This window comes from Lontra canadensis, unplaced genomic scaffold (genome assembly GCF_010015895.1).
Source record: "Lontra canadensis isolate GAN:19392208 unplaced genomic scaffold, GSC_riverotter_1.0 scaffold265, whole genome shotgun sequence".
NCBI lineage: Eukaryota > Metazoa > Chordata > Mammalia > Carnivora > Mustelidae > Lontra > Lontra canadensis.
This window is the reverse complement of record NW_022631259.1, coordinates 66,832-94,525: the sequence shown is the minus strand read 5'-3', so window position 1 is coordinate 94,525 and position 27,694 is coordinate 66,832. Positions and strand designations below refer to the sequence as shown.

Sequence of the window (27,694 nt, the reverse complement as noted above, 5' to 3'; positions counted from 1 at the left end):
CCGCCGCGGCACCAGTAGTGGCTCCGCATCTCCAAAAGGGGCCCTCCAACTCCTCGCTAGGCCAGTCCGGCGCCGGGTCGTGGAGCCCTGCGCAACTCCCACTGGCCTCTCGAGGGATCCCTCCTCCAGAGTTTAGAGCAACTTTCCCCTCTACCCCGCGCGGCGGCGGCGGCTCGGGGACAGTGGCCACCTCAGGTAGCTGAACCCTGGGCCACGCTCCCCGCGCCTCGGCTGCGCGCGCGCGTCGGTCGCCCCGGGTCTCCGTGCACGCTGGGGATCCCCGAGCTCGGCTCTGAGGGCGAGATGCCCCTGGGACACATCATGAGGCTGGATCTGGAGAAAATCGCCCTAGAGTACATCGTGCCCTGTCTGCACGAGGTCGGCTTCTGCTACCTGGACAACTTCCTTGGCGAGGTGGTGGGCGACTGCGTCCTGGAACGCGTCAAGCAGCTGCACTGCAACGGGGCCCTGCGGGACGGCCAGTTGGCTGGGCCGCGCGCCGGCGTCTCCAAGCGGCACCTGCGGGGCGACCAGATCACGTGGATCGGGGGAAACGAGGAGGGCTGCGAGGCCATCAGCTTCCTCCTGTCCCTCATCGACAGGCTGGTCCTGTACTGCGGGAGTCGGCTGGGCAAATACTACGTCAAGGAAAGATCCAAGGTAGGACGCGGGCGGGTTCCCCGCCGCCGCTGTAGCCCGCGGGGACTGGGGACTTGCGGAGCCCGCGGTCTGTTGGCTTCTCGGGGCTGCGAGTGAACTTTAGTTTTTCACCTGAGAAGCGAGCAGTCGGTCTGCCTACCCCTCCCCCACCCCTCCTTCGAGCGAAAATCCAGACTAAGGGACTCAGGTGTGTCGTTACGGTGACCTTCTGTTAACTGAAATAATGGGTCCGGTGGGTGGTGCGAACCGGACAAGCTCTGGTTTTTTTGGTCTGGTTGTAACACGTTAATGTTCTCAAAGATCCAGACGAGGGACAGGTTATTGGAAACATTGCGTATGATCTGAGACACGTACCAATTCATGCTGCTAAATGGCCACTTTAAAGTCACCTACTGTTGTACTTCATGGTGTTCAGAAGGCATTTTGAATAAAGAGCGTGCTTCAAGGCTTCTGGAGACGGTTGTGATTTTTTTAGTGTGGCAGTTGGTGTGTGGAGTTTGGCAGGTGGGAAGAAAGTTTGTCCCGTGAAAGAGTAAAGCTGCTCTTCCCTTTTGAGAGGTGCCCTTGGCTTGTTGTGCCCAGGACGCTCCTAGATCAACTGCTTGATTAGAACATTCATTCTCTCCTGGTGCTGAGCCCTACACCACCACCACCTTCCCTTTCCTAACTCTCAGATCCACTCAAAATAGCTTGTTAAGTGATGGGGAGTACACCTTGGGAAAGAAATCCATATTTTTGTTCACAGGGCCAGAAGTGACTGCCTGGGTGGTAATTTATCTTGGAAACATTTACAGGTAGATGGGCAGAACTACGGGCCGTGGGGTACCCTGATGTTGGTCCGTGTACCTTACTGTCGGATAGTCCAGCTACTCAGTCTTTTCTACAGATGGTAATTCTGCCATTTTTCAGTGGCAGTTCTGAGTGATTTGCCCTTTTATTGTGGACTGGTCAGGGGGCACGTGGAGCTGTGGAAAACTTTTACGTTAACACTAGTGAGGCAAATGTGTGCTAGCACAAGAAGAAAGGAGCACCATTCTTCAACAATACATGTAGTATTTCTCAGTTCAAGACTGACTCTTTGATAAAACACATCCTTATTGTCTCATCTCTCTCATAGACCCAGGACAGTTTAAATAAAGGGCAAGTGGTGAAGACTGGAAATGTGTGGACAGGAAGAGGTTGGAGTGGGGGAACCCAGTTGTTGAGAAAACACATTGCTGTATGCCTTTCAAGCGGGAGGACACGAATAGAATGTCTGAGAGCACTTACTAATCAGACACAAAGTAAATCTTGGGAGAAAACGCTGCTTTCTAAATTTTATTTTGATTTGGGGAAAATTCGGTTACCTGGACTCTGGAAGGTTGACGTTGAAGTGTTTCTTTGCTCCTTTATCTTTGGGTGATTAGAAAGCCATTTGTCTCGGTTGGTTTTGGTTTTGCACAGAGTGACCTTGCCTCCCTGGGGCGGGAATGGGGAGGGGGGAAAGGGCCGGCCTCAGTGTTGCAGAAGTGGGTGTTGCTCCAGTCTGGAAGAGCAGATGGCTGCCTTATCAGTTATTCAAGTTTCATTTCAACTCAGGTGCTAAGATTTTACCCCCAGCATTCTGGGAACGTAATTTGCTCGGAGGGAGGGCAGAATTAGCTGGTTGAAAGATGTCAGGAACAGATTTGGGAAAGTTAGATGTTTGTATTTACCTGTGACTTAAAGGACCGTCCGTGCTGGGGTTGTAGGCTAGAATTTGACTGACAAATTGAATGAGAAACACTGTGTACGCCTGGGTAAGGGAAAAGAAAGATCTCTAGATAAGATTCTTCAGTTATAGATTCTCTTCTGCGGAGAACAAATAACTTCTCAGTTAACTCTTTCAGAAGGTGACTGAAGTGAAAAGAGAAATACATGTTTTGTCCCTAGCTAGATCTCCAGCTTTTCTTTGGTTGTTTTTGCACAAAGCTCTTCATTCCGGTCTTTTAGAAAAATCACCTCTAGGCTGGGCTATTCCGTGGCCAACTGGATTATTAGAGTCAAAAATAAAAAGGCTTGATTGGCTTGTTATACCATTGTCCTTAGCTTTGTGGCCTTGGGTCTTATTAAAGCATGATTTACAGTAGTTTCACATTAATTTAACTTTCTTCTCTTCCTCATCTGAGTGCCTTACTCCATGATGCTTCCCAGAGTAGTGATGTAAACCCAGTTTCCAGCTGCATCCTCCAAGCAGGTTTTGAGTAGAAACTAAATTTTTGAAAGGTAGGATGTATACATTTATCTTCAGAAGTTATTTCTAAGGTCTTATTATGGAAAATTTCAAACATGTATATGAGGTACAGAGGTCAGCGTAGTGAATTTTGCTCCGATGACCCATTTTCAGCAATTGCAACAGTTTTGGTTTTTTTTTTTTTTTTTTGGATATTTCTTGGAGTTTTATCTATTAACCCACTCATCCTAATTAAATACTTTTTTTCCCTTGGACTTTTAAAGGTCAATGAATAATGCAAGAATGCCCTTTATCTCAATGAAGCAAAAGCAAAAACAAAGGCATTGGGAATAAAATAGAAATATGTATATGTTGGGCCTAAAGTTGAAATTGTGGAAGAGACTGGAAAGAAATGTTAAAGGCTTCCTCCTTACTGCCAAAAAAGGTGTTACCAGTCAGACTTTATCTTCCTCCACTTTGTTGGAGAAAAATCCAAGGGTGCTGGAGACCCTCTGGGGAAGGAGTTTCCTAAAATGCACAGCGGCATGGCGCCCCCTAACTTCAAGCATGGTCATTGCTTCCAGGCTATCAAGAGATTTCTTGATCTATTACTCCCTTTTGGAGAATTCAGACCCCATCCAAGATAAATAGTGGTCATAATTTGCTCCCTTTGCTTTGGCTGCCTAGATCTTGGAAATGGCTGTTTTCCAGAGAACGTGCAATTTATGGAACCAAATGTTCTCCTGCTTGAAGCCTCTCACTGTAGGCTCACTATTTAGTCACTTTAAGAATAATAACTACTTTTTATTGAGCTGTGTGCCCTGTCTGGCACGGTGCTAAGCACTTTATAAACACTGTCTATCTGATTTAGCCTTCAGAATCACAGTCTTCAGCAAACTGAGTGATTAAATCATTTCCCCAAGGTCGCAAATTGAATGGTAAGCTGCAGTTTATCCTATAGGTGTTAGGGACTTAGGCGTGGGCTCGGGAACTTTGTGGCCTCAGGTAAGTTGTTTACTTTTCATAAAGTGTAAAACAAGGGGTAATAATACCTTAAAGCTTTTTGGGGGAGGGAGTATTAAATAAGATAACGTACGTAAAATTCTTAGTGGAGTTCTGTACCCCGGTGAATGTGACTGTAAGTGGAGGATTTAGAATTCTAACCCAGATCTGACTCCAGGGTTTATGTTCTTGACTGTTCTCCTTTTCGTCCTTTGATTTGTTCAGTGGCGTTTGCTCTGTGTGGGGTGCTCTGCAGGGCCCGAGGACACCAAGGTAAACAGGCATCATCCCTGCCTCATAGAGCTTCCATTCCCATGTACTGTGGAATCGTAGGATCCCATAGTTCCACTCAATTAATTCTCAAGCTTAAAACAGCGAATAGACAAAAACCTAAGCATTGAAGAAGAAAGTGGAACGCGGGGCTAATGTTTTCCTTCTGTTATTTGCAGGGAAAGTGCTCGCTAACAAGGTTGGTTGGTAGGATCCCCTGCCTGGTGTAGTTCTGGACAGTGGGGTCACGGGAGTTGTATTGTGAACAGATAGATCAGCCCTCCTGAAGCAGCACAGACAAAAGATGACTCAGCGATAAGTTGTGAATAAAAGAAAATGTGTTGCAAGGTAGTAGACCTGTTCCTCTCCAGCTGAGCACTGACAGTTGTGGCCCGCCGTTCTCCGGTGATATGGGGAATATCTTTGCCTCAGGGGCGCTTCTTATGGTTGCAAAAATGGCATAATACACGTCAAAGATTAGGATATGTCTCAGGACCCAAGTGCAGGAAATGAGATCAGGGTTCACAGAAGACTGGGGCCATGAACTAGGAACCTGAAAGTCCAAAGGACAGCTGGTGTGTTAGTTGTTTTCTCTGAAGGTTTATGGCCCTCATCTTTGCTTCTCTTGAGTGTGCTCTTGAATTCTGCCCCAATCTACTTACCATCTAGCTTTGGCTCCTTCTCCATGCATCTGGCTCAAGATGGCTGCCTCACAATGGCCGCCTCAGCCTCAGTCAGTCTGAAATCAACAGAAACTTGATGAACATTCTAGAATCCTTGTTTTCATTCTCTGGAGGAAAGTCTGAGGGTTTCACCTTGGTCCTGGGGACCTGTCAGTCTGGGTTGGGGTGGTAGTGGGAATGTATAATCATATGAAACCACAGTTGCCAGGGCCGAAGAAAGGTCCAGTTCTTAGCATGGTGTTTGAGGACTAGACACCATGCACAGTGTCTCTGTAATTAAGACTTTAAAAGTCTGTTTGTGAATAAGATATTTTAGGGGGAGAGTCACTGAGTTTGAAGCACTGGAATATCTTCTAGTAGGGATGTGAAGAATGTCTAGAAAAGGTTTTTATTTCAAAATAATTGAGCTCCTGGAGGAAGGATATTAATTCAAGGAAATAATTTGTAGGATACAACCTCAGTGACGGGAAAGCAAGTTTCCCCATTGGGTGGGTTTTCATAATATTCTTGGTGAATTTTGTTGAATGACACTTAGAAGCAAGGAAAAGACTTGGGGTGTGTGTGTGAGTGTGCATGCGTTTACCTTGTAATTTCTTTTGCTCAATTTTGGGCCTCTGGCCATTCCACCACAACTTACCTGCTTGCATTGAAGTTGCAAATCAGTGGGTATCAGCTTAATTTATTTACTCACAAAACATTAAATGCCTTGCACTGTGGTGGACCTGTACATAGATATGCAAAGGGATGTGGAAAGTGATTATAAAACTACCTAAAAAGAGGGGCACCTGGGTGGCTCAGTCGTTAAGCATCTGCATTCAGCTCAGGTCATGATTCCAGGGTTCTGGGATTGAGGCCCGCATCAGGCTCTCTGCTGGGAGGGAAGCCTGCTTCTCCCTCTCTCTCAGCTTGTGCTCCCTCTCTTGCTGCGTCTCTCTCTGTCAAATAAATAAATAAAATGTAAAACAAAAAACAAAAAAACCCTACCTAAAAAGAAGTATACTGAAAACGGAGTAGAGTGAGATCGTTGTCACCAATTTTGCTTTTTCTTTTTCTGGTTAAACAGTCCCCTCGTTCACTGATTCATCATGTTTGTTTTTCTTCTTTGGGCTCTCAGCAGTTTCTCTGTTTACTTAAAATGAGAAGTGACCAAAATGTACTTAAAATTTAAGTGACCAAAAACACACAGACCTTTAATAAGAGGTCTTTAGAGCTAGAGAGGTATGAGACATCACACCTATCCAGTCCACCAGTCAGTCAGCAGGTAAGGTGTTTTTATATTTGGAGCGATGAGCTCTTTCGCAAGCCGTGGGGAAGGGATTAGGGTGTGCCTTGGGCTGGAGCAAGGAAAGGTGTTTCAGAGAGGGGCTGGCCTCGTGAGTCAGGTAGACTAGGAGACGGGGTCCTTAGGTTAATTCAGCCACCTCAGCATGCAACTTGGGAATTTAAAATACAGTGAAGACTTAAAATTGATAGACACCCTTAGGTGGAATTATGTGCGCTCGACCTTGGGTATCATGAATTATTTCCCTTTCTGACCTTGTTCAGCTCGGGCAAAATTTGTAAATTCTTTCCTGTATCCTGACTCTGGCTGGAAAAATTTCAAATTTGTAAATAACAAGCAGCCTCACATGTTACAACACCATTCCGAAGACACACCATGTATAGAGGATTTCTCTGCCGACATTCTAAGGTGGGGTGGTTTAACCCAGCAGGAGCGGAGGGTGTCTGCGAAGTATCTCCAGGCACCCCAGGGCCATGCCCTTCAGGATGAAACATGGAGGGCCTCGCCTGTGACCAACGTTTGCTCCGTTTGGCAAGACCTCTGCCTCTGACACACCCTTGTGGCCTTGGGTACATTAAGTGACATTTCGACCCAAGTCTATTGAGCACCCAGGAAGCAGCTTGCTGGCTAGCCTTCTAGGCTTTGCAGGTAACCTTCCAGAGAGAAGGTTCTTCGTTCCTTTTTCATTATTACAGCAACAGATTTGACCGTTCCTTTGTAGTATCACTTCATAGTTGTTAAGTAATATTCCTCTAAGAAATGGGTGTCATTTTCCTCTAGTGTTTGTCAAATGCTGACGTTCTGACAGTAATGATAGTTCAGATGTATTCTGCTGGGCCCCTGCCAGGGGTGCCCAGCGGGTAGTAGAATCCAGAGGCACTGGAATTGTAAATGCGACAGACAAATCATTTTATGATGCCAGACTAAGGAATTCGGTTTTGGCAGGTGGCCAAGAGCCGATGATTTGGCTCACATTCAGAGCCCTGTGTCTGTTTGCCAAGCGAGATTAGTTAGCTTGGTTCATTGTACATAGAATTTATACCCTGTTTCCCTTGATTATCTCAATCTTAAACCAGGGTGGCACTTACCTGAATTTCGTATCTTCTTTCGATCATGATCTGTGGGTTACATTCCTATTCTGGGTTTGGTGAGTCGGGAGGGACTGAGGGTTGTATTTTTCACCCCCTCCCCCAACTTGATCCCAGCCTTACAGACCTGTGGGTGTTCCGTCGTATAATGCAGGCTTTCAGATCCGGGACTGGATTCGGTCCGTACTTCCTTGCTGGGCAGCCCTCATGTTCTGTGCCACAGGAGTCCCTCCTTATCAGGCCACGCCAGGTTTTCATCCTTCAGGAGATAGAGTGATTAGTGTTTCTCAAGTTCTGGAATAAGTGTGCCTCTTTCATACTAAATGTTATTTTTCCTTCCAAAATGAGGCCCAAATGCTTTTACCATATTTAAAAAGTTCCGAGCTACAAAGGCTCAGAGAATATGATGGTAGTCTTGATTATTTTTTCACTGGGAAGGAAACAAAATGACAAACTCAATTCCAGGTGTCAGTGACATCTATTTTTGGTTCTGTTGGGGGAATGTGAAGTTGTTTTGAAGTGTTCGGGATAATATTCTTTTGAGCATTACTTGGAAGTGGTAAGGACCTATGATTTTAAACAGTCTGAATTTCTCTGGGAGCTTTGCTCTGTGTTCTCCCGACACAACACAGCACATAGAACAAAGATTCTGCCTGTGCCCCTCATTCCACGCCCCCTCCTATGTCTCCCCGTCTTTCTAGTTAAACCTGAGAGAGAGCTCGGTGCTCTACACAGAACTGACAGGGAGTCTTTGTGGGTGTGTGTGCGCTTTTGGGTTTTTCTGGATGGCTCCTTTTGGATTCATACTGTTTTGCAGGTTAATTTGAATTACTGGAGTGGGTGGAAGAACAAAACCTTTTCATTTTTAATTTTAATTATTTAATAATTTCTTTTAAGATTTTATCTTCTAAGGAATCTCTGTACCCAACGTGGGGCTCAAACTCACAACCCCAAAATCAGGAGTCCCATGCTCTAGTGACTGACCCAGCCAGGCACCGCCTATACAGGACCTTTTTAAAACACAAAATATTGGGGCACCTGGGTGGCTTGGTCATTAAGCGGCTGCCTTCAGCTCAGGTCATGATCCCGGGGTCATGGGATCGAGCCCCACAGGGGCTCCCTGCTCGGCTGGAAGCCTGCTTCTCCCTCTTCCAGTCGTCCTGCTTGTGTTCCCTCTCTTGCTGTGTCTCTCTCTCTGTCAAATAAATAAAATCTTTTAAAAACAAGCAAAATATCAAACACTCAGGCAGGAACATGCAATATTATTGGTTCAGACTTGGCCTGTTTTGGATTTTTGTTTTTGTTTTGTTTTAGGTTCACTGTGGAACCTCAGGTTTTGTCTTTTTTTCTCAAACCTCTTGACTAAATTTTGTTTTGCTTTCGTAGTAGGAATCCCTGAGGAGGGAATTATTTTAAAGAGCCTTATTTTAACCATAAATCACCTGCCTTTGTTTCTTGCGAACGATCACTCCTATGATCCATTTTAATGTGATTTTAATGTGGTTTTGCCAGAATGTAAGTAGTCCAAAACCCAACACTAATCATGTCATCTCCATGCTTTCAGCAGACTAAACCACACTCTCACCCCAGTGTCTACCATATGTGCTGCAAACTTCTTACCGTGTCATTTAAGGCCCTCCATGTCTGACTCCGTTTGACCCCATCTGACCCTACTGTGCTTAATCTCCTGATGACCGACTTTTCCCTCCCACTCCCTGAAATGCTAGAAGCTGATTTGCCAGGCACACTGAGCATCCCTGTCGTCTTCTACTGTTCAGAATCCATCTTAGTGACTTCTCCATGAAGCTGTCCCTTCTGCTTTCCAGAACTCTGTGGGTAGCTCAGTCCACGCCTCCCTGCTACATACAGACATACCTGTATTTACTTACTTAGTTACCCTACCCTCCATTTACTTACAAACTCCGGCAGACTGTTAAGCTTGATAGAAATTTCTAGTGCCTCGGAATAGTCTCTTAAAATTCATAGGTGCTTGACTTAATTTCATTATCTTCAAAAGGAACTTTGATTTCAAAGGATGTCAGGGTGTCAGAAAAGCTATAAATATTTTGTTAGGTGAAAAAAAGATTTTGCAGTGTGGCCCCTAATTTGATGTCAAAGTCTTTAAATATTTTATTATATTAACATGCTATGAAGGAGCATCTCAAAGACAAGACTTCGGCTTTATGAGGTTTTTTTTCCCTCAGTTGTGAAATTTTATTCTTGGCCCCAGCAAGTACTGGGGTCACGCCCAGATCTTGGCAGCTCACACATTTGGACGGGTCTGGCGCCGGGAAGCAAGAAAACCCCAGACCGTGAGCTTAGAGCCCTGGCTTCTGGCAAGTTCTGTCTCAGGACCTCCATCTCCACTTATTAATGAATGAGATGGATTTTTATTTTTATATAAAGTTCTATTTAGTTGGTACCTACCACTAGACCCTAGGATGGGCATTTTACATTTTCATTCATCTCGCCTTGACTCTGGGCAAGCCTGTTTTCTGAGCCTTGCTTTCCTCATCTACACCATGGCTATGATACTATTTCTCTGCCTCAAGGATTATAGGGAATTAAATGAAAATTGAGACTGAATTTCCATCTGAGAGGGCAGATGGGTGCTCTTAGCACTTCTTATTTGATTCCAGAAGCGACTCCTACCAGCGGTCACACTCCAGCGCTGACATGACAGTAATCCTCAGCCATGCCACCGAGTTAAAATTGGAATGTTTCCTGCCAGCTTTAGGAATCAACAATGCCAAGCCTGGGCCAGAAACTGCCTGAGGAATTCCTCTCCCTTCCTGCTGTTACCCACCTCCTCCAGGTACCCACCACCCTCCCCAGATTAACAAGCACGGGTGGTTGGTGACTCTCCACCGTCTAGGAGGAGGCGTTGCTCAAAAACTCTTGGTTTGGCCACAGAATCGCCATGGTTTGCAAAGTGCGGTGGTTGGGTCAGCTGCATCAGCCTCATCTAGAAACTTGCCAAAAATGCAAGTTCTTGGGCCTCTCCCCAGACCTCATCAGTCAGAAGCTTGTGAGCCTGCCAGGTGATTCTCACACTTGCTCAAGTTGGAGAAACAGTAAAATGAATCAGAGGATGCTGAACGGGGGTGGGGCTGTATCTTCCTACACTTTCCCTATTCGTGAGAAAATTAGAGTTCAGTCGTTTGCTCAGATCTGAGTGTTTTTATTGCTAAGACAAAAACATACAAGCACGTGAGGCTCATCTGGGAGATTTCTGAGAAAAACCCACCACCTGTGAACATGTTATGATTTTTTTTCTGTTGTTTGTATCAGTAAACAAGTTTTCTAGAGCCAGAATTGGAGCGCAGCTTGGAACTGATGGCCTCCTCCTTCTGTGAAATGGTGGGGGAGGGGGGTTGAGGCGGTGAGAATCTTGGTTAAGGACTGCGGGGTGTGGTCGCCCTCCACCTGCCCAACAGTGTCGCAAGAAGTGGGAGCTGAAGGCTCCACGAGGAAGGGGGACAGGCCCCTCGTGATTTTGGATGAGTGCAGACCACACGCATAAACCACCTGGCTTAGATGCTAACTGCCTGTGCTCCCTGTGAATCCCACACAGAAGCCTAGAATGGTCTCTGGCCCTCCAGGGTTAGGGATGGCTGCCCCATGGGAGACCTGAGAAGGCAGACTGGGGTGGGCTGAAAAGCTGACCGCCAAATCCAGCTTGGTGGGAATCGATGATAGGACCTGGAGAAGGGCTGGCAGGAGCAGTTGCTTGTCCTTTTCTTCCTTCTGCGTGGAGGCCTTTGAATCCCCAGTTAAAGGTTTGAGTCTGCATCTGGTAAGTCAGGAGAGTCATCTGAGAATCAACCTACTTGCTTTATCTTGGAGTTGAAGCGGTTGCCCTGGAAATAAGAGCACCTGTTTTCAGTTAACAAATGCTTCCTGATATTTTAGAAGTGGTGTTTAGTGGTGGAAGGACCATGCTTAGTTCTACAACGTTCCATGCGTTACTTTGGGTTTCTCCCCCGCTATAAACTGGGGCTTTGTATAGGTCTTAGAAGAACACGGGGACACATAAATGAATGATCCCTGTCCTCCAGATTCAGAGCCAGCCACCCCTTTATTTCTAGTCTCCTTGCTGCGCCCCCAAATAGTTTATACTTCGCTCTCAGAGGAGCCTTTTACTTTCTTCTCCTCTAAGTTACCCCTGTGGGTCTCACCCCTCCTCTGGGCTTCAGTGGGCCTGTAGCCAGCGTATTCTAGTTAACGTGCTTTTTAGAAAGTTCTGTGTACAGTGATTTCCGGTTGACACCGTACTGCCGGAGTTGTCTCCTGAGCAAGCTCGGCGCGTGAGTAAGGACAGCTTAATCTCATCTCTGGCATTCCTTTGTGTTTACCAGGTGCCTCTCTTTTGACAAAACACTTTTGTATTTCCTTGAAGATTTTTTCTCCCTTGGTCATTTATCTTCCGACTTTGAAACAAGTGTGAAAACCTTGGCGGGTGTTGACCTGAGCTAACAAGAAAAGCTCCCGAGACGCCGACCTCCTCCCATGGAACCCCGGGCCTGGGAGCAGCCCCTGGGGGCATGGGGTTTAGAGTGGGCATGAGTTTGCCCTTCAGTGGGAGTATCTGAAGCAAAGACCCTCTGGACAGCTGGTGCTTTCCACCAGGAGTGAATCAGTCTCCTTTACCCTGTGCTTCTGTTAACCGCTCTCCCGCCTTGAAGCCTTCGTTCACAGACTCAATACGACCGCCCTTCTTTTTCATATTTTGTCTTTTTTTTTCCCTTTACAGTTTTCTACGATTATGGAATGGGTGCTAGGCAAGGGTGAGACGGATTTAAATGCTTCAAGTAGAACTGAAGATCTCTGTTCCCCGCAAACGGGTGACTTGGCTAGTGTTGGGCATTGGGTAAGCGGTACTGATGAGGCATGGCTTGGTGATGGAGGCTTCACACTCCGCAGCCAGAGTGACTGGGTTCGAAAAGGCAAGGGACTGAAACTCACGGTGCCTCAGTTTCCCCATCTGTAAAATGGACCTGAAGAGGGCTCCTGCCTCATGAGGTTATTTATGAATATTGAGTGAGGGAATATTCATGAAGCACACGGAACAGTGTCAGGCACGTAGTAAGCACTATACAGAATGTTCAGTAAATCAGTGTGTCTCCTCAATGTCATAAGTTCTGATTCCAGCTGATTTGCTGTGTGTCATTTCTTTAATTGAGCTGATACATTTTGCCAGGTGTTGAAGGGCACATGTAAATATAAGATCTGGCTTCCTAGAAAATAATCTGACTTTATTTACTCCAGCATAGCTGCAGTGTCCCTAGAGAATTGCAGGTAGTGTTTTGGCTGGTTTCTCTTAGCTTAAGAAGATTGTTTCAAGGCATTTTTCATGATGTGTTTTGACTGGTAACTTTTTTTTTTATTACCCATTTATAAAATCTTGTCTTCCCAATTATATTTGAGTTATGATTTCCTTAACATGTTTGAGGATTCATGGCTGAAGAGAACTTAAGGACAGACACACCTAGTTTCTGAGAGTCCTGCAACCACAAACATTCTTGTTTTCTCTTATTTTCAGAGCCTTTCTGAGAGCTGCAGGTAAAATTTTGTTCTTCTGATAAGCCTATTTCTAACATCAAAAGAAGTCAAATATTGTGAGACCCTACCCCCATATTGCCTTAAGGATTAGTCATGAATTTGTTTTTCTATACAAAGAAGATAACTTGGAGAGGGGGGTGTGGTGGTTAATGACTTCTACTGAGAACTTGGGGGCAGGGGAGACTCCTGGCCAAGGCTGCTGCTCACCGTCCCCATAATCAGGAAATGAAACAGGATGGTACGTGGAAAGTGCCACCCCAGAGGGCCACCTGGCTACACAGGTCCTCGGGAAATGGCAGCTGTTAAAGTGTGGAGAAAGGCATTGGAAAGGATATGGTTAAACGCCTCTCTTAATGTCCTTCACCCTGAGTCTGGCTGACTTTTGCTGATTTCATAAGTGCAAGGAAGCCCTTATTCAAAACATTTCTCTGGTGACTCGGGGAGCGCCGGGGGAGGGCTGTCCTCTGCCGGTTCCCTCCGCAGTCTGCCCTGCGGTGTGCTCGGGCGTGGGCTAGCTGCCACCCTCACGCAGCGCACGTAGCCCTGTCTCAGCCCTCACCCTGCTGGCCGGGAGCCAGGCCTCCGGGGGGGGAAGGGCTGCCTTTCCAAACCCAAACGGCCTGTATTGATATGTCGATGTTCCCCAGCCTGTTTACTGTGTTTAATTGCAGAGCTCTGGCTGAATCCTCTCCAAGGAGAGGAATTAACCACAATTCAGAAAGGAATGACAATAGTTTCTGAAATTCTTGGCCTTACAGAGTTTCCACGGCCTCTCCAGGGAGGGTGATTCACTCAAGTTCATGCACGAAGTGCAGGATTCCCTGGAATAGAATCTTGATACAGTGCAGTCTTTACAGGCCTGTGAATCCCCTGTGATTTTATGCAGGCGGGTGTGTGTGTGTATGCGTGTGTGTGTGTGCGTGTGCGCGCGCGCACGTGCATTTCTGAGGTGAGGGTGGGAACCTAACTCTTTAATGAAGAATTTCAAAGAGCTTTGGCATCTGGTAAAGCTGCCGTCATTGAGCTAGGAGAACTAAATCGAAGGTTCTAGAGTCTGGGTAGTTGGTGGTGGTTTGGATGATTCCAGAGCTAGGACCAAATTCTTAGTAGAGTTGAACAAGGGCACGGATGGAAAAGTCTACCTGGGGACAGGTTTTCAAGGGAAGATGGTAAATTCCTTGCCTTCACATGAACGATGCTCTCACCTGACCTGAAAGCGGTGGATAGACCCACATCATCAGAGCAGCTGAGAGTGGGTTTGGCCTTATTACTTTTCATTTTCAGAATTACCAGTGCTCTTGCATTTCAACAAAATCCATGCATGGGGTGCATGATGATTATTGCTGTAAATTGAAGGTGAGGTTTTGTGTCCCAGTGCTCTGGGTTCAGGAAGAGGCTTTTCTTTTTTCTTTCCTTTCCTTTTTTTTTTTTTTTTTTTTTAAAGTCAACTTAGGGCTTGAGCTCAGGACCCTGAGATCAAGATGAGCTGAGATCAAGAGCCAGATGCATAACCCACTGAGCCATCCAGGCACTCCAGGAAGAGGTATTTTTAAGTGTAGATTTAGAACAAATGAGGAAGGCAGAAGTGGTTCTCATTATAGAAATAGAATAGCAGAAAACATTTGAATGAACAACTTGAGGTTTGTTGAAAGGATTACTTACTTACAGTTGTAGTGGTCTGGTGTTCTGACTCCTCTGAATTGTCTGGTCAGATACTGAGACTTTGGGAAGGAGAATATGGTACGTAGTTGGCCAAAGCTCATGTTATTGCCCACCAAAAGCACATTTCCTATTTTTTCCTCATTTTTTTACATAAGTCTTTAACTAGAAGCACTAGGCGGAAGGAAACAGCTAGGTTTGATCTTAACCAACCAGATAGACAACAAGCAAGATGCCAAGATAATTCGTGACAGTTTGCAGAGTTTCCTGCTTTGTTCTCAAAAATGCCTACATTATCTACAACTAATTTCTTCATGCCAGTCTGGATGAAGTTAGAGTGAGTATAAAAGGTTTCTCAAGTACTTTTTATGTTCATGAGCGGTTCGTCATCACCTTGAGAGTTTGCTTTTTTGGTTGTTGTTCAATTTCAGATGAAGGCTAGAACTGTCAGAAGTGTGAACTTTGCAGAGTGACTTTTCTGGAAACTCCGCACATGGTTGCCTTTATCTTGCAAAGATGCCTTATGAATATTGTACAGTAGGAATTTAAGTGACAACAGTGGGTCCCATGAGCGGGTCCTTGAAGATTACATACCCCTGAACAAAGAAGATGGGGAAAGGCTAATGCAGTGATCCCAGCATTAGCTTTCTTGTCCTCTGGATTTAAGTTCCTTGCCCTTGCAAAGGATTTTTTGTAGTTTTCTTCTCTCAGTCCTTGTCAGAGCCAAGTGGAAAACCATGGAAAATGACATTTTGGCTTAATTTATCTTTCGTTTTTTGTTTTGTTTTGTTTTTCTTTTCTTTCTTTCTTTTTTTTTTTTTTTTTAAGAACAAAACTTGGAAAGATCATGCCTCTTCCAGTTTCTCTCTAGCTTTTCTTACGGTTTACCTGCATATAGCAGTTTGAATACTTCTACTAATTTTTGCTTTTCTTTTTAAATAGGAGAACTTCAATTTTAGAGCTAATGTCTTTGTTGCAGGGACTAACACTCCCCCTACCCCGTTCCGAATTACCAAAGGGGACCCCTTCCTCAGTGGGGGCCTCTGAATACAGGATGTAAAGTATACAGCCCCAGGACTGCCCTGTTCACTGTCCCCATGAAATGTGTGTGTTTAAATATGTGCTGAACTCCAAGCACACAGAAAAATGACCCTGGGAGTATATAGCCTTCAGCTCCTTGGACCCAGAGCTGACTAGGAAAATTGGCAGGTTTATCGCCTTGGCGGTTGTCACCCATCTATAAATTGGACCCATTTCTAGCCAGAAAGTTTGAACTCTTACCTTTTCTACTATGGTGAGCTGCTTGGCTATTTTTGCAAGCTAACAAAGCTACTTGATCCCCTATATCTCTTCTCAAGTCTTTACACACCCGAGTTCTCTTTATGGTTAACTGTCTCAGGGTGGAGAGAGGAAGGACCCTGTCCAGAGCCCACATGGGGGAAGGACCAGAGGAGGCCCATGGGATGTGGATGGCGTTGAAGGATGAGGCCTTGCATTTGGATGGGGTACATCTGAGCTGGGCGAGGAGAGATGGGGGAGTGCCCCCCTGGAGCTCAGGAGCTGTCCCAGAGTAGCTTGACTTCTTAGGAGACCACAGACGGCAACCTCAGAGTACAGCCTGATGTAATTTTTTGTGACCATGATTAAAAAATTGGGATAAAAACCATTCAAGAGAGTTTATATGCAGATCTGCTTTGGTTGCCCATATGTCTCCTAAAAATCTGCGGATTTGGAACACTGGGCCTTCGTTGCAAAGACCTGCAGATTTCCTGGTTGTAGGCAGCAGAGCACACATTCTGGAGGTCACACATTATATTCCTGATTAGCTTCAGTCATTTCTGTTACTTGGAAGCACCAAAGCTATTTGAGTCGGCCAGTCCTGGATTGGAAGCTGCAGAGTACTTAAGTAGAATCTGATCCTTGAAGGGGAGACATTCAGAAGCCCTGGCTGAGGGGAATAGCTAAATATATAGTGAAAGAAGCAGCGTTTAGTGTATGCCAGGCCTTGAGCTCAGCATTTTACAGGGCTTAACTCCTTCAGTCCTCATAAGCCCATTTTACAGATGAGAAAACTGAGGTAGAAAGAGGTTAAGTACAGGTTATCCTGTACTTTGGTTGCATTTTATTCCATGTATGCGTTTGCTCAAGAGCATTCATAATTGAAAGCAAATCCTTACAAAGACTGACTGGTATTTCTGTCTAGCAATGAGAGGGGTCTCGCATTTGGCAGTGGACCAAAATACGGGCTTGAAGGTCACTCAGCCAGGCAGCTTTGAAGTTATGCTATTCTTGACACCTTTTTTACAGTGGATTCACATTGATTGCAAATTTTATGAATAAAATGAGTTGATTAATATTTTGATGTACTAAATTCAATTTTATGTAAAAGGCCACTTTATAACTTGTTTAAGACCAAGTCATACTAGTGAGTCTGACTCCAAAGTCATGAGCGATGTGAAGTATGTTTCTCTAAAAATCTAGGTCATTCCTAAGGAAGTGGTTAGTCTAATCGGAGGCTGGATGAGGCAAACATATCACCTTTCCACCTATGGGTCTAAAATGATCGTCACTGCTGAGTAGACAATGTGTGTCCCTGCCTGAATGTGGCCACCCAGATGTCTAGAACACCTGTCTCTGGTCTAGAGCCAGCCTGGGAGGGTTTCACCCCTCCGCTCATTTCCTTCTGCTACAGAGCTCTGGAAAGGCTTCCAGGGGTGGTGGTGGTGGGTTGTTGTGGGGCACAGCGGGGTCGGAGGAAGAAATGATGAATGCATAAGGGGACACGGGATTCATTTGCACATCCAAGAATGCAGATCTACGGCTGTATTGTATGAACTACTGTGGGCCACGCTAACATTTCACTAAAGTTCTGTAAATTTCAGGTATCAATCTAGTCAGCAAGTTTTGGCAAATAAAAAGTCTGCCATTAATGAGTCGTTGTCCTGGTCAGTGCCAGTGTTACTGCTTGGCATGTTGGTCCCGCGATAATTCAAGTGCTCTGGCCCCGTTTTTACTATTCCAAAGCGTTCTCTGCCTTTATACGTTATAAATCCCTTCCCAGCCTCGATGAGGCTTAGATCGCCCTGCAGTTGAACCGATCTGTTTCCGGGGTTTGTTTCTGTCCCGTGCACAAGTTGGCCCAGAATTGCATGCCCAGTTGTTGAACGGAGCCTTGCTTCTCAGGACATCCTTACCTCCTGGTTCTAGACTGTATCAGAGACCAACTTATAGCTGGGAGCATGACCAAGCCAAGACCTATCACCTGTGGCTCATGTCCAGAAAACACTGATAAAACTGGCCTGTGTCGTTTGGACAGGCCCACTGAGGCCCCCAATAATTTCCTTCCATTGTTTCAGACTTGATGCTATGGTTTCAGAAAGCAGGGGAGAGGGCGAAGATTTGCTCTGGCCAGAAAAATTCCCTCTGCTCCCCTTCCCTAAGCAATTAGATTCTCTGCTGACACTTAGGGGTTTTGTCCTAATAAGTCCCTGGGAGGGTCTAGCTCTTTTTCTGTGTGTGTGTCTGTGTTTTACAGATGCAAGTATTTGTAAAGGAGGTACTTTTGTGAGTTTTTATCTCTTTTCTCAGTATTTACTGGAGACTGCATTCTGAGGTAGAGAGGTGTTTCATAACACCCTGAAGAACCCTGATGCTCCTTCTAGAGTTGCTGCTTAGCTGGAGTCTCAGACCTTCAGAGGCCCTCCAGCCTGTGCCCCTCCTTCTAGAAAAGAAACTAAGCCCGGGATCACATAATTAGTTGCTGAGTGAACCAGATGGCAGGCATCCAGACCACTGACCTTTTCCATAGAGTAGGGCTGTTTAAGAATATAAGATTATATAGCATTGACGGAATGCTGCTTCTTTTCAGGACTTCACAGTGGGGAGAGGCTGAGATGGTAGGGAATCTCGCCTATAATTGTTTGTGGCTTAAGTGACTTTCATTATTGGCTCAGTGGTGGCTCTTATAATCCTAATAGCTGCTTCCAGGGATGAGTAATTCCCTAGTCATTATAGGTGACTTCATTTATCTCTTCTTCCCAGCCAGGCCCATCATTTCTGCCTGTTACCGATCAGCTCTCTCCAAGCCATTCTTTGCTTGATGGTACCATCATTTGTTAAATCTTGATTGCAGTGGCCTCAGAATTCCACTTTCTGGATGAGGTTCAGGCCAACAGCCTCACGTCAGCTCCAAGATATGACATTGCATCAACATTGTAGATGGTCAAAGGCAGGATACGGGGATCGATAGGCGCCTGAGGGATAGGGTGATTTCAGTGTTAAGATCATTGTAAAGCCAAGTCACTGTTGAGCCTTACTCTTCTAGTATGCAGCATGTGTGATGCCTTTAAAGCGACACTCTTTGTTCATGTTATCATGCTACGGCTCACGGTGACTTGGCAGCCACAGCATGGAAGCTGATTCATTGAGCCGCTCGTGCATTAATTTGGACCTCTACCTGACTGATCATTTTACCGGTAAAACAGCCCTGCCCTTTATGAGGGACAATACCAACTGATCAGTACGTGTATTTTGAGGATAGGCTTTTAAAATGACGGAAATCTTGGGGCAGCTGGGTGGCTCAGTCAGTTACGTGTCTGCTTTTCGCTCAGGTCATGATCTCAGGGCGTGGGATCGAGCCCTGTTTTGGGCTTTCTGCTCAGCAGGGGCATCTGCTTCTCCCTTTCTCACTGCTCATGCTCTCTTTCATGCTCTCTGTGTCTCAACTAAATAAATAAAATCTTAGAAAAAATTAAAAAATAACAGAAATCTTGGGGCACCTGGGTGCCTCAGTTGGTTAAGCATCTGACTCTTGATTTTGGTTCAGGTCTTGATCTCAGGGTCATGGGATCGAGCCCCATGTTGGGCTCCATGCTCAGCAGGGAGCCTGCTTGAGATTCTCTCTCTTTTCTTCCTCTGCTCCTTCCCCCTACTTGTGCTCTCTCTCTAAAATAAATAAATCCTTAAAATAAGATGACAGAAACCTCTGTTGATCTAGGTAGAATGTAAACTTACTCTGTAGAGGACAGAGCCATTTGCTAATTTATTTACTTAATCACATTTTAAACAGACACCTTCCATGTGGCAGGCACTGTGTTAGGCACTAAGAAGGCATCAGCCAATAAAATAGGAAAAATATCCCTGTCCTCATCTTATGTTGCCAGTTCCAGTATCTTCCCTGCATATGTCTCATCCCTATGAAAATATTTTAGGAATAAAGGCAGTATCCTGTGAAGAGAAATAGCTTTTGCACTTTGCCCATTGTTTCTACTCCTTGCTGTAATCTTCCCATGGAACAATTAGAGGTTTGGTACCTGCATAATAGTAATTCTCTAATAGTAATTTTTAGTAGGATTTGTTGGTATGGCTTTCTACTTTATTCCTCTGCCTGGCTGATACAGGTAGTGCCTGGGCAAAGGAAGAGAAGAACTTCGGGTTCTTGCCTGATGTGATAGTTATCAGTAGGCAAGAAGACAAGCATTGAGAAACATACTCCGATGTTTCTGTGGCTTCATCTATGAATTGGACCTGATTACGCTGCCTGTGGTAACAAATTGTGGCACAGCTTCCTTCCTTTCGACTGACCCTTCCCTCTTCTTTCTGTCCTAATCATTTTATTGAGCAAGCCTGATCTTTTCCTTTGTTGTGATTGGTTCCTGTTTCTTTGTCAATGCAAGGATCTTTAGCCATTATTCTAAGACAGCGGGTGATTTGGTGAGATTTGGTGATTCAGGAGCACTTCTTATAAGGCATAATCCCTAAACTCCATTATCTACTGCATCTGATTTTGTGGGTCTAGGATGGGAGCCCAGAACCTGCTTTTTCAAAGAGGAGGATTAGAGAAAAGAAGGGCATCCTCATGATGCTATAGCTGGGTTACTGTCTAAAATATTCTAGGACTGGGGGAATATTGCTGAACCGCTTTCCACGTGGGCTGAGCCATAAGGTATGACTTGGCTGTTAATCTTACATGACGAAGGATCTCGATTTATGTACTGTCCATGCAGTTAAGGAGCCCACGGCTGCCTGTAATGTCACATAGCGCCCAAAGAGACTGCATTACTCTGCTGTTCCCCAGTGGGAGAAGGTGTCTCAGCTTTGTTAACCGGCTTTCTTGGGATGTCTCCACAGGCAATGGTGGCTTGCTATCCAGGAAATGGGACGGGTTATGTTCGCCATGTGGACAACCCCAACGGCGATGGCCGCTGTATCACCTGCATCTACTATCTGAACAAGAATTGGGACGCCAAGGTACAGTGGAATAAAGGGAGTAGAGCGCGGGGCTAGAGAACTCTAGGGAAAGAATTCAGGTGACTTAGAGGAGTTCATGATTCCCACGGATGACTCTTTTCTACTTCACCATTTCCTTTTTTTTTAACCATTTCCATTTTGTCTCCTACTGTGGTGTTAGTACTTAAATTGACCAGATGAAAATAATGGATATGACGTTAATTGGGAGGGGGGGGCAGTAGGAGAGGGTCATTACAAGGTTATGGGAAGGGTGATTGATAGGAAGAAGGTAATTCACTATTTCAGGAATGGGGAGTCAATTTTTTTTTTTTTTCTGCCTAAACCAGAGCTGATAGGACTTTCAGTGCACAATAGGATACATACTTTTTCCTTCCAGCAGCAACATTGACAGAGTCCATAAAAATAGAACTAACTGTAGGATATAAAACCGGCCCCAAGTGAGGGTTCCCACACAGCCTGGGTGACCCGTCTCATTGGTGGCCGCTTGCCATGGCTCACCATGGTTTGTGAATGTCAGAGGCATTCTGGCTTATTTTTATATTTTTGAACATATAGATATATAGAGATATGAAGTCTGGTTCCATGCTTACGGACATTTGTCTGGAATTTGTATGCTTTCCGAAACTTAAGGATGATTTAGGAGTCTGAGAAGTCAGAGAACTTTTCAAGCTCATTTGGCTTTTGAACCTTCTGCATCTCCATTTCCTGTTCATTGGGGCAGATACTGGTCATCCTGAAGCACAAGGATATTTTATCTGGGGTCAGGGAAACAAAACCTGGGAAACCAGTGAGTCAGATGTCTCGTCCCCTCTTTGGTAACATGACAGGAATACATCCCTTAGTTGTCTTTTAAAATCTTTTAAAAGGTAGTGTTATAGGCAAGAGAGTAAAGTTACCATGTCAGTGATAAAAAATCATGAAGTATGAAATCATGCAACAAATACATGAGTGCCTGTTAATGCCAGGCCTTGTGCTATGCAGAAATATTGATGTGTGGGGCCTGGATTCTATCTTGATATGGTCATCCCAGCAGGCGGTTCAGGTGTACGTATTTTTAAGAAGAAATCCAAGGAAGAGAGTGATGCATGTCCTAAAAAGTGTAGATAAGGTAGTCGGAGTTCAGAAAAAAGAACATGGACCTTCCAGCTGCTGAGATAACATAGGAGCTGGAGCAGTTCAAAAGAAAGCTGTAAATTCTAATTGAAGGGGATGTTATGTGTGATGACTGTCCTAGGACATTCTTAATATTAGATGGAACCCTATGAAATTTCCGGTGGGTTTTTGTAGGTCAAAAACATTCAGATGTTGATAGTTTTGTGTGATTGGACCTAATAGCACTCCATTTTGTGTCCAGGGGTTTCATGACTGGGGGTAGGAAGGCTTCATTCCATGTGAGGTCGATAAGGAGAGATGACTAGCTAAGTTGGAAATAAAATGAAGTATAAGGTGTAAGGCTGTTGAGAATTTTGGGAGTAATGCACATCCGGACTGGAGGTTGGAAGATGGCATTGTCTCCAGATGAGGCTGAAATACTGTTGGTAGTTAATTATGTGTGAGGCTAGGAAATAATCCATCTTCTTTGTGGCCCTCAGCTACACGGGGGGGTCTTGCGGATATTTCCGGAAGGGAAGTCATTCATAGCGGATGTGGAGCCCATTTTTGACAGACTCTTGTTCTTCTGGTCGGACCGCCGGAACCCGCATGAAGTCCAGCCTTCTTACGCGACCAGGTAATAGCCAGAGCCATGATGCCTCCTGAGAAACTTCTGTACAAAACCCAGTTCCCAGAGAAGTCCCTAAACTCATGTCCCATGCATACGAAGGACCAACCGCTCTCCAAGGCTGATAGCTAACCTGTTTGGAGGCTATCACAGTTGAAGGGGAAACTAGATTCCTTAGGTCAGCTGGAACTATTAACATATTGTTTTCTGTAATGTCAGCTGGAACTAATAACAGATTATTTTCCATTAGGTGAGCATGGTGTATTCCCGATTTCCCACAGTGCTTTTCCCTTTCTCCTTTGCCACTCCTCCCTTAAACCCGCCTAACTTTGAAGTAGTCCTAGAGAGTTTTGGTCATCACATACCAGGAATTCTGATGGTTAACTCTGGATGAATTTATAAGTTGCCTATTGCAAATAGAGAGAGAATCTTGAGAAAAGAGAGAGGAATTTGTTCTGACTTCTTTCTCTTTTTACCCTTTCCTTCCCTTCAAGTTGGTTTGGGCCCACTGTACCCATCATGTCCCAGTAATGGGATATTTAAAAGCCCCTTCTTTAGTTGAAGCATGAGAAGATTTTCAGGGGAACATGACAAACTTGTTTAGTATTAGTCTAGAAACTGTTGATGTCATCTTACTTTCAGAATATACCTTTCATTATCTTTGTTTTATGGCCCGAGCTGTAAACCAGGCAGTGGCAGTGTGCTGTGGGGATGCAGCCCGAACTGGGAATTGCAGTTGGGGGCAGGAGGAGACAACTATGGTAAAATAATGACTGAACCTTAACAAGCCTAACTAAATTAGAATCGCATTTAAGATTTATAGGTGCCCCCCCCCCCAGGAATCCCAGATCTGAGCCCCACACAGAGTTGCATATTAAATGTCAAATTGGAATGCGCCCTAGGTGAGCAGGTAGCTGATTCTCCCCTCCCAGAGCCTGGTTGTGGCTTGTTTAATAGGGTATGATAATTGGGCCCTGTCATTTGTGCCAGCATTCCCTCGGTATTCCCCAATCTCTTGATCATCCAAGTCACAGGAGAAACATTAGCAGATGTTGATGAGCCCTTGAAAAAAAAAAAAAAAAACAAGGGCTATAGGAATTCCAGTAGCTAATAATAATTAGAAAATGAAACTTTCTGAAAACTCATGCATGAAATGATTCCTATTACAGTCTATCCCATAGATGGGATAAAGCAAATTAGTGGAAACACAATAGAAAGCTTGAGGGCATCATTATTCTGTTGCATCCTTGCCTCAGTATCCAAAACCAAAGAAAGCAGGTCAAAAGAGTTTTAAGTGTCCTGTTGTTTAAATAAGTTGCTCTTCAAAGCTTTACGCATCTGTCACCTCCTCTTCTCTGTGTTCCCCCCCCACCCCCAACAGCTTGGGTCTCTCAAGTCTTGAGCAGAATGACTCCCTTTGGGGTGCTTGGGTAGCTCAGTTGTTAAGCGCCTGCCTTTGGCTCGGGTTCAGATCATGGACCCAGGGTCCTGGGATGGAGCCCTACATCGGGCTTCCTGCACGGCAGGAAGCCTGCTTTTCCCTCTCCCACTGCTTGCTTGTGTGCTCTCTCTCTTGCTGTGTCTCTCTCTGTCAAATAAATAAATAATCTTAAAAAAAAAAAAAAGGCTCCCTTCTTGTCCTTTCTGTGTAGATCATCTTGACCTGTTACATTATTCGTTGAATTGTTTGTCTCCCCTATGAGAGCCTGAGCTCCTTGAGAAAGAGGCAGATTTATTCACAAAGATCATTTGAATTCCCATTGCTCAGGATAATGCTTGCTTCATACTTGGAATTCCTTACGTGTTTTTTTACATTAAAATAGAATTGAAACCAGAGAAGTTTATTTTAAATTAAAATTGGGATGAACTTCTAATAATAGGGAGAACTTTAAATGTTCGCTTTATGAATGACTCTGATGTGATATTTATAAGTATTTTTTATTTTTTTGGTAGTATTTCTAAACTTCTTTTCTTATATTTGCTTATCTTTCACAGATATGCTATGACTGTTTGGTACTTTGATGCTGAAGAAAGGGCAGAAGCCAAAAAGAAATTCAGGAATTTAACGAGTAGGTGTTTGAAATTTTTCTGTGACTTTTAATGGGGTCAGTCTGTGACTTTTATTTAACATTTGTCTATGTATTCTAATAAATACTTGACCCTTGAACAATGAGCGTTGGGATTAGGGGTGCTGACCCTCTTTCCGATAATCTTCATATACCTTTGGACTCCAACACTTCCTGTTGACAGGAAACCTTAAATATGAACAGTTCAATCAGCACATATTTTGTATGTTCTATGTGTTATATGCTGTATTATAATAAAATAAGCTAGTGAAAAGAATGCTGTTAAGAAAATCATTAGGAAGAGAAAATACACTACTACGCTGTATTTATCGAAAAATATATGTGTAGAAGTGGACCCATACAGTTCATACCCATATTGTTCAAGGGTTAGCTGTATTCTGTTTGGTCTTGACTGGGGCTTAGCTTCATATGTAATGACATCTTGGTGGGCTAAATCCCGAAACCCTGGCCTTAGCTGTGCTGGAAAAATCAGAAAAAAATGCAAAGGACCTCCCCTATGAATGTCCACTGATTGCGTGACAGTAAATAGTTAACTTTCTCTCATTAATGTTCACCCATCAAACATAACATTCAGTTTGGCTCATGATTTTGGCACATTGCATAGGGGATACAATGGAGCCCAGCTAGAATGGTTAATGTATTATATTGGTGTGGGACTGTTGACTGTGTCTACAAACACTCACGTAATACAAACTGAATATGTCCTTTCCGGTGTTAACACCATTCCTGTCCTGCCTCTAGCTGTAAGGCAGCATTTCCCAAAATATGTCGTACTGAAACATCCCACTAGTGATCTCGCCATGTTGGTTTGTGAAGGGAAAACTTCTGGCCCCCTAAACGTGGGAAATGTTACATGCTGTGTCCTTCTCTCGAAGACTTACAGTGGTCATTGGCATATTAATCAAGAGAAGTTAATCTGAGATTGAAATAAAGATATGTGCAGCATTGCCTGTTACCCATTTGGTACCAAAGAAAACACATTGTGCTAAGTCCTATGGGGGTGGGCATCATGCTCAGCTTTGGATTATAAAATGGGAGGTGTTCACTGGAGGCTTTTTTGATGCCATTTGTGGCCTTAAACTCATCAGATCTGGCTCCTTACCCTCTTCATTTTCTCTTCTGTCCCCAACTCAGGGAAAACTGAATCTGCCCTCACTGAGGACTGACTGTGCTCTGAAATCCGCTGGCCTCATTCATTTTGGTAATGGTTCCTGAGGTCTCTTGAAGAGTTGAGATCCAAAGAAGGCCTCTTCCGTGACTCGGTGACAAGAAGCCCCCCTACTGCTTGCGTCATTCACATCCCTGTCTTATGTATGGTACTTTGTGTTTTCTTGCCAAGACTGCATCCACCTTCAGACACTCTCTTTGTCAGATGAACTCATTTGCTAACTCCAGAAATACCTGCAGACGACCTAGCTGGCCAGCGGTTGAACTGATAGATTTCATAATACTGGCTACCAACACAAGATCCTGGAAGCATGGGCAAGGGAATGACTCTTACTTGCACTTTATGTACACTTCCTGGTTTGAAAGGAGAAGGTTTGCAAAGAAAAACAAAATGGCGACAGATGCCGAGAGGCATTCATGAAGCCTTAACAGCAGGAAACAGAAATTTGTGTCATCTGAACAGTTTCCAGATATTCTTAATCCCGGGCTTTTTTGGGGGGTTTCTGGAGAATTATCACAACCTAATGACATTATTACCTCTAGAAAGGGCTGCTGTCATTGTCATCAATTTAGAAGTATCCTGTGGGTGGACACTCTCTTTTTCCTGGTCCTGTAACCTGGATTTGCTGCCTGTGCCCCATTTTGCTGAAAACAGAGTTTTCTGGTCAAAGGTGATCTACCATGTATTTTTTATTTTCATTTGTTAGTTGAGAACCTAATTCCCCAAAGGCAAAAACTAGACCTTAATTGTTTGGGTTACTTTGTTGAAATGGAATTTGAATTTCAAGCAAAGGGGAAAAGAACCCACTTGGTAGGTAGTTCAGAGGCAACAGCCTCTGGGAGCTGGTATCAAAAGATGTGGGTCTGCTAATACACTGTAAACCTGTGTGCATCTTGGATTGTCTGAGAATGGCAGAAGGGTTGGAAATGTAGGCGCTCCCGCATTTCAGTTTTCCCTTTTAATGAGCTCACCCTTCTTGTTTAACAGAATGAGAAAATAAGAAAAAATGGGGTGTTGTGTTTTAAAAAGGAAAATGAAAAAAGAAAAAAAAAATCCCAGAAGACTATTTTCTGTCCCTAGTAGCCTTTCTTTAACAGAATTGACTCTCAGATCCACTGTGGTTGGCAGTATGTCCAGAACTATGGAATTTACCAGAAATGGGGAAGGTCCTACTACTGCAGTGAGCATAGGTCCCACTGTCTCAAGAATCCTGAATTGTGCACCTATCTTATGAAAGTTAGTCTTCCTAGTTTTCAATTCCATTCTCACGTTTTTAACTCCCATTAATTTCTTGCATACAAATCCCATGAACATGAAAGAGCCAGAAGTATATTCTTTTGTCATTTATAGATATATATACTTTCCAAGAAAGAAGCTCCCCACCCCCCACCCATTTCTGGTTTTGGAAAGTTCCCAGATAAGACTTGTCTTCATTCTCACAACTGCTCTATTTTTTTCATAGTGCTTATCACCTTCTAACTTCCCATGTAATTTACTTATTTATTATGTTTATTGTCTCATTTTCTTTCTCTAGAGTGTAAGCACAATGAAGACAGGGATTTTTGTATGTTTTTAAATCAACGGAATGTACTCCCAGCACCTAAAATAGTGCCTGGCACATTAAGGGCTCAGTAAATACTTTGTTGAATAAACTTGCTTTCCTACCTTAGGGTATTCATGGTTTGATTCATTTCCTCCATCTCTGGCAAAAAAAGGGACTGCTGGAAGTTTTTATATACCTCTCTCTCTCTCATTGACTTACAGATTGAGGCTAAGAGTATTAGGAAGTTTTGGTCATAGTGTCGTTCCGTATCTGTTTCCCTATTGGAATAGGTCTTTGACAACTAGGAATCTAAAAACAGAGCAACGAAAAATTCTGCCCTTCAGCAGCTTGGGACTCCAGGAGGAACCTCAGAACAGCTTCAGATAGGACAGAGTACATCCCTCCTTTGGAATAATTTTGAAACACTTTAGTAAGAGAGAAAGAAAGAACATTGTTCACCAGGAATTTTATATGCCATTAAATTGTAATCAGGTTTTTCCCATGGTTCCTGATGTCATGAGGGTGTTCGT

The 27,694-nt window shown here is 44.3% G+C and overlaps 1 protein-coding gene across 1 annotated transcript; it reads left to right on the top strand.

Moving 5' to 3' along the window:
• LOC116862575 (egl nine homolog 3) lies at positions 1–26,663 on the top strand. Its single transcript, XM_032849934.1, has 5 exons — positions 1–660; positions 20,527–20,646; positions 22,239–22,375; positions 24,362–24,435; positions 25,588–26,663. Exons 1-5 carry the CDS (start codon positions 304–306, stop codon positions 25,617–25,619), a joined length of 720 nt encoding a protein of 239 aa, XP_032705825.1. The 5' UTR covers positions 1–303; the 3' UTR covers positions 25,620–26,663.
• Positions 26,664–27,694: the final 1,031 nt, after the last annotated feature.

Bases quoted from the DNA above. Each gene is read 5' to 3' on its own strand.
- LOC116862575 (XM_032849934.1), top strand. From the start codon at position 304: ATGCCCCTGGGACACATCATGAGGCTGGATCTGGAGAAAATCGCCCTA. The intron at 661-20,526 runs GTAGGACGCGGG...ATGTCTCCACAG, and splicing joins ACGTCAAGGAAAGATCCAAG to GCAATGGTGGCTTGCTATCC. The intron at 20,647-22,238 runs GTACAGTGGAAT...TGTGGCCCTCAG, and splicing joins ACAAGAATTGGGACGCCAAG to CTACACGGGGGGGTCTTGCG.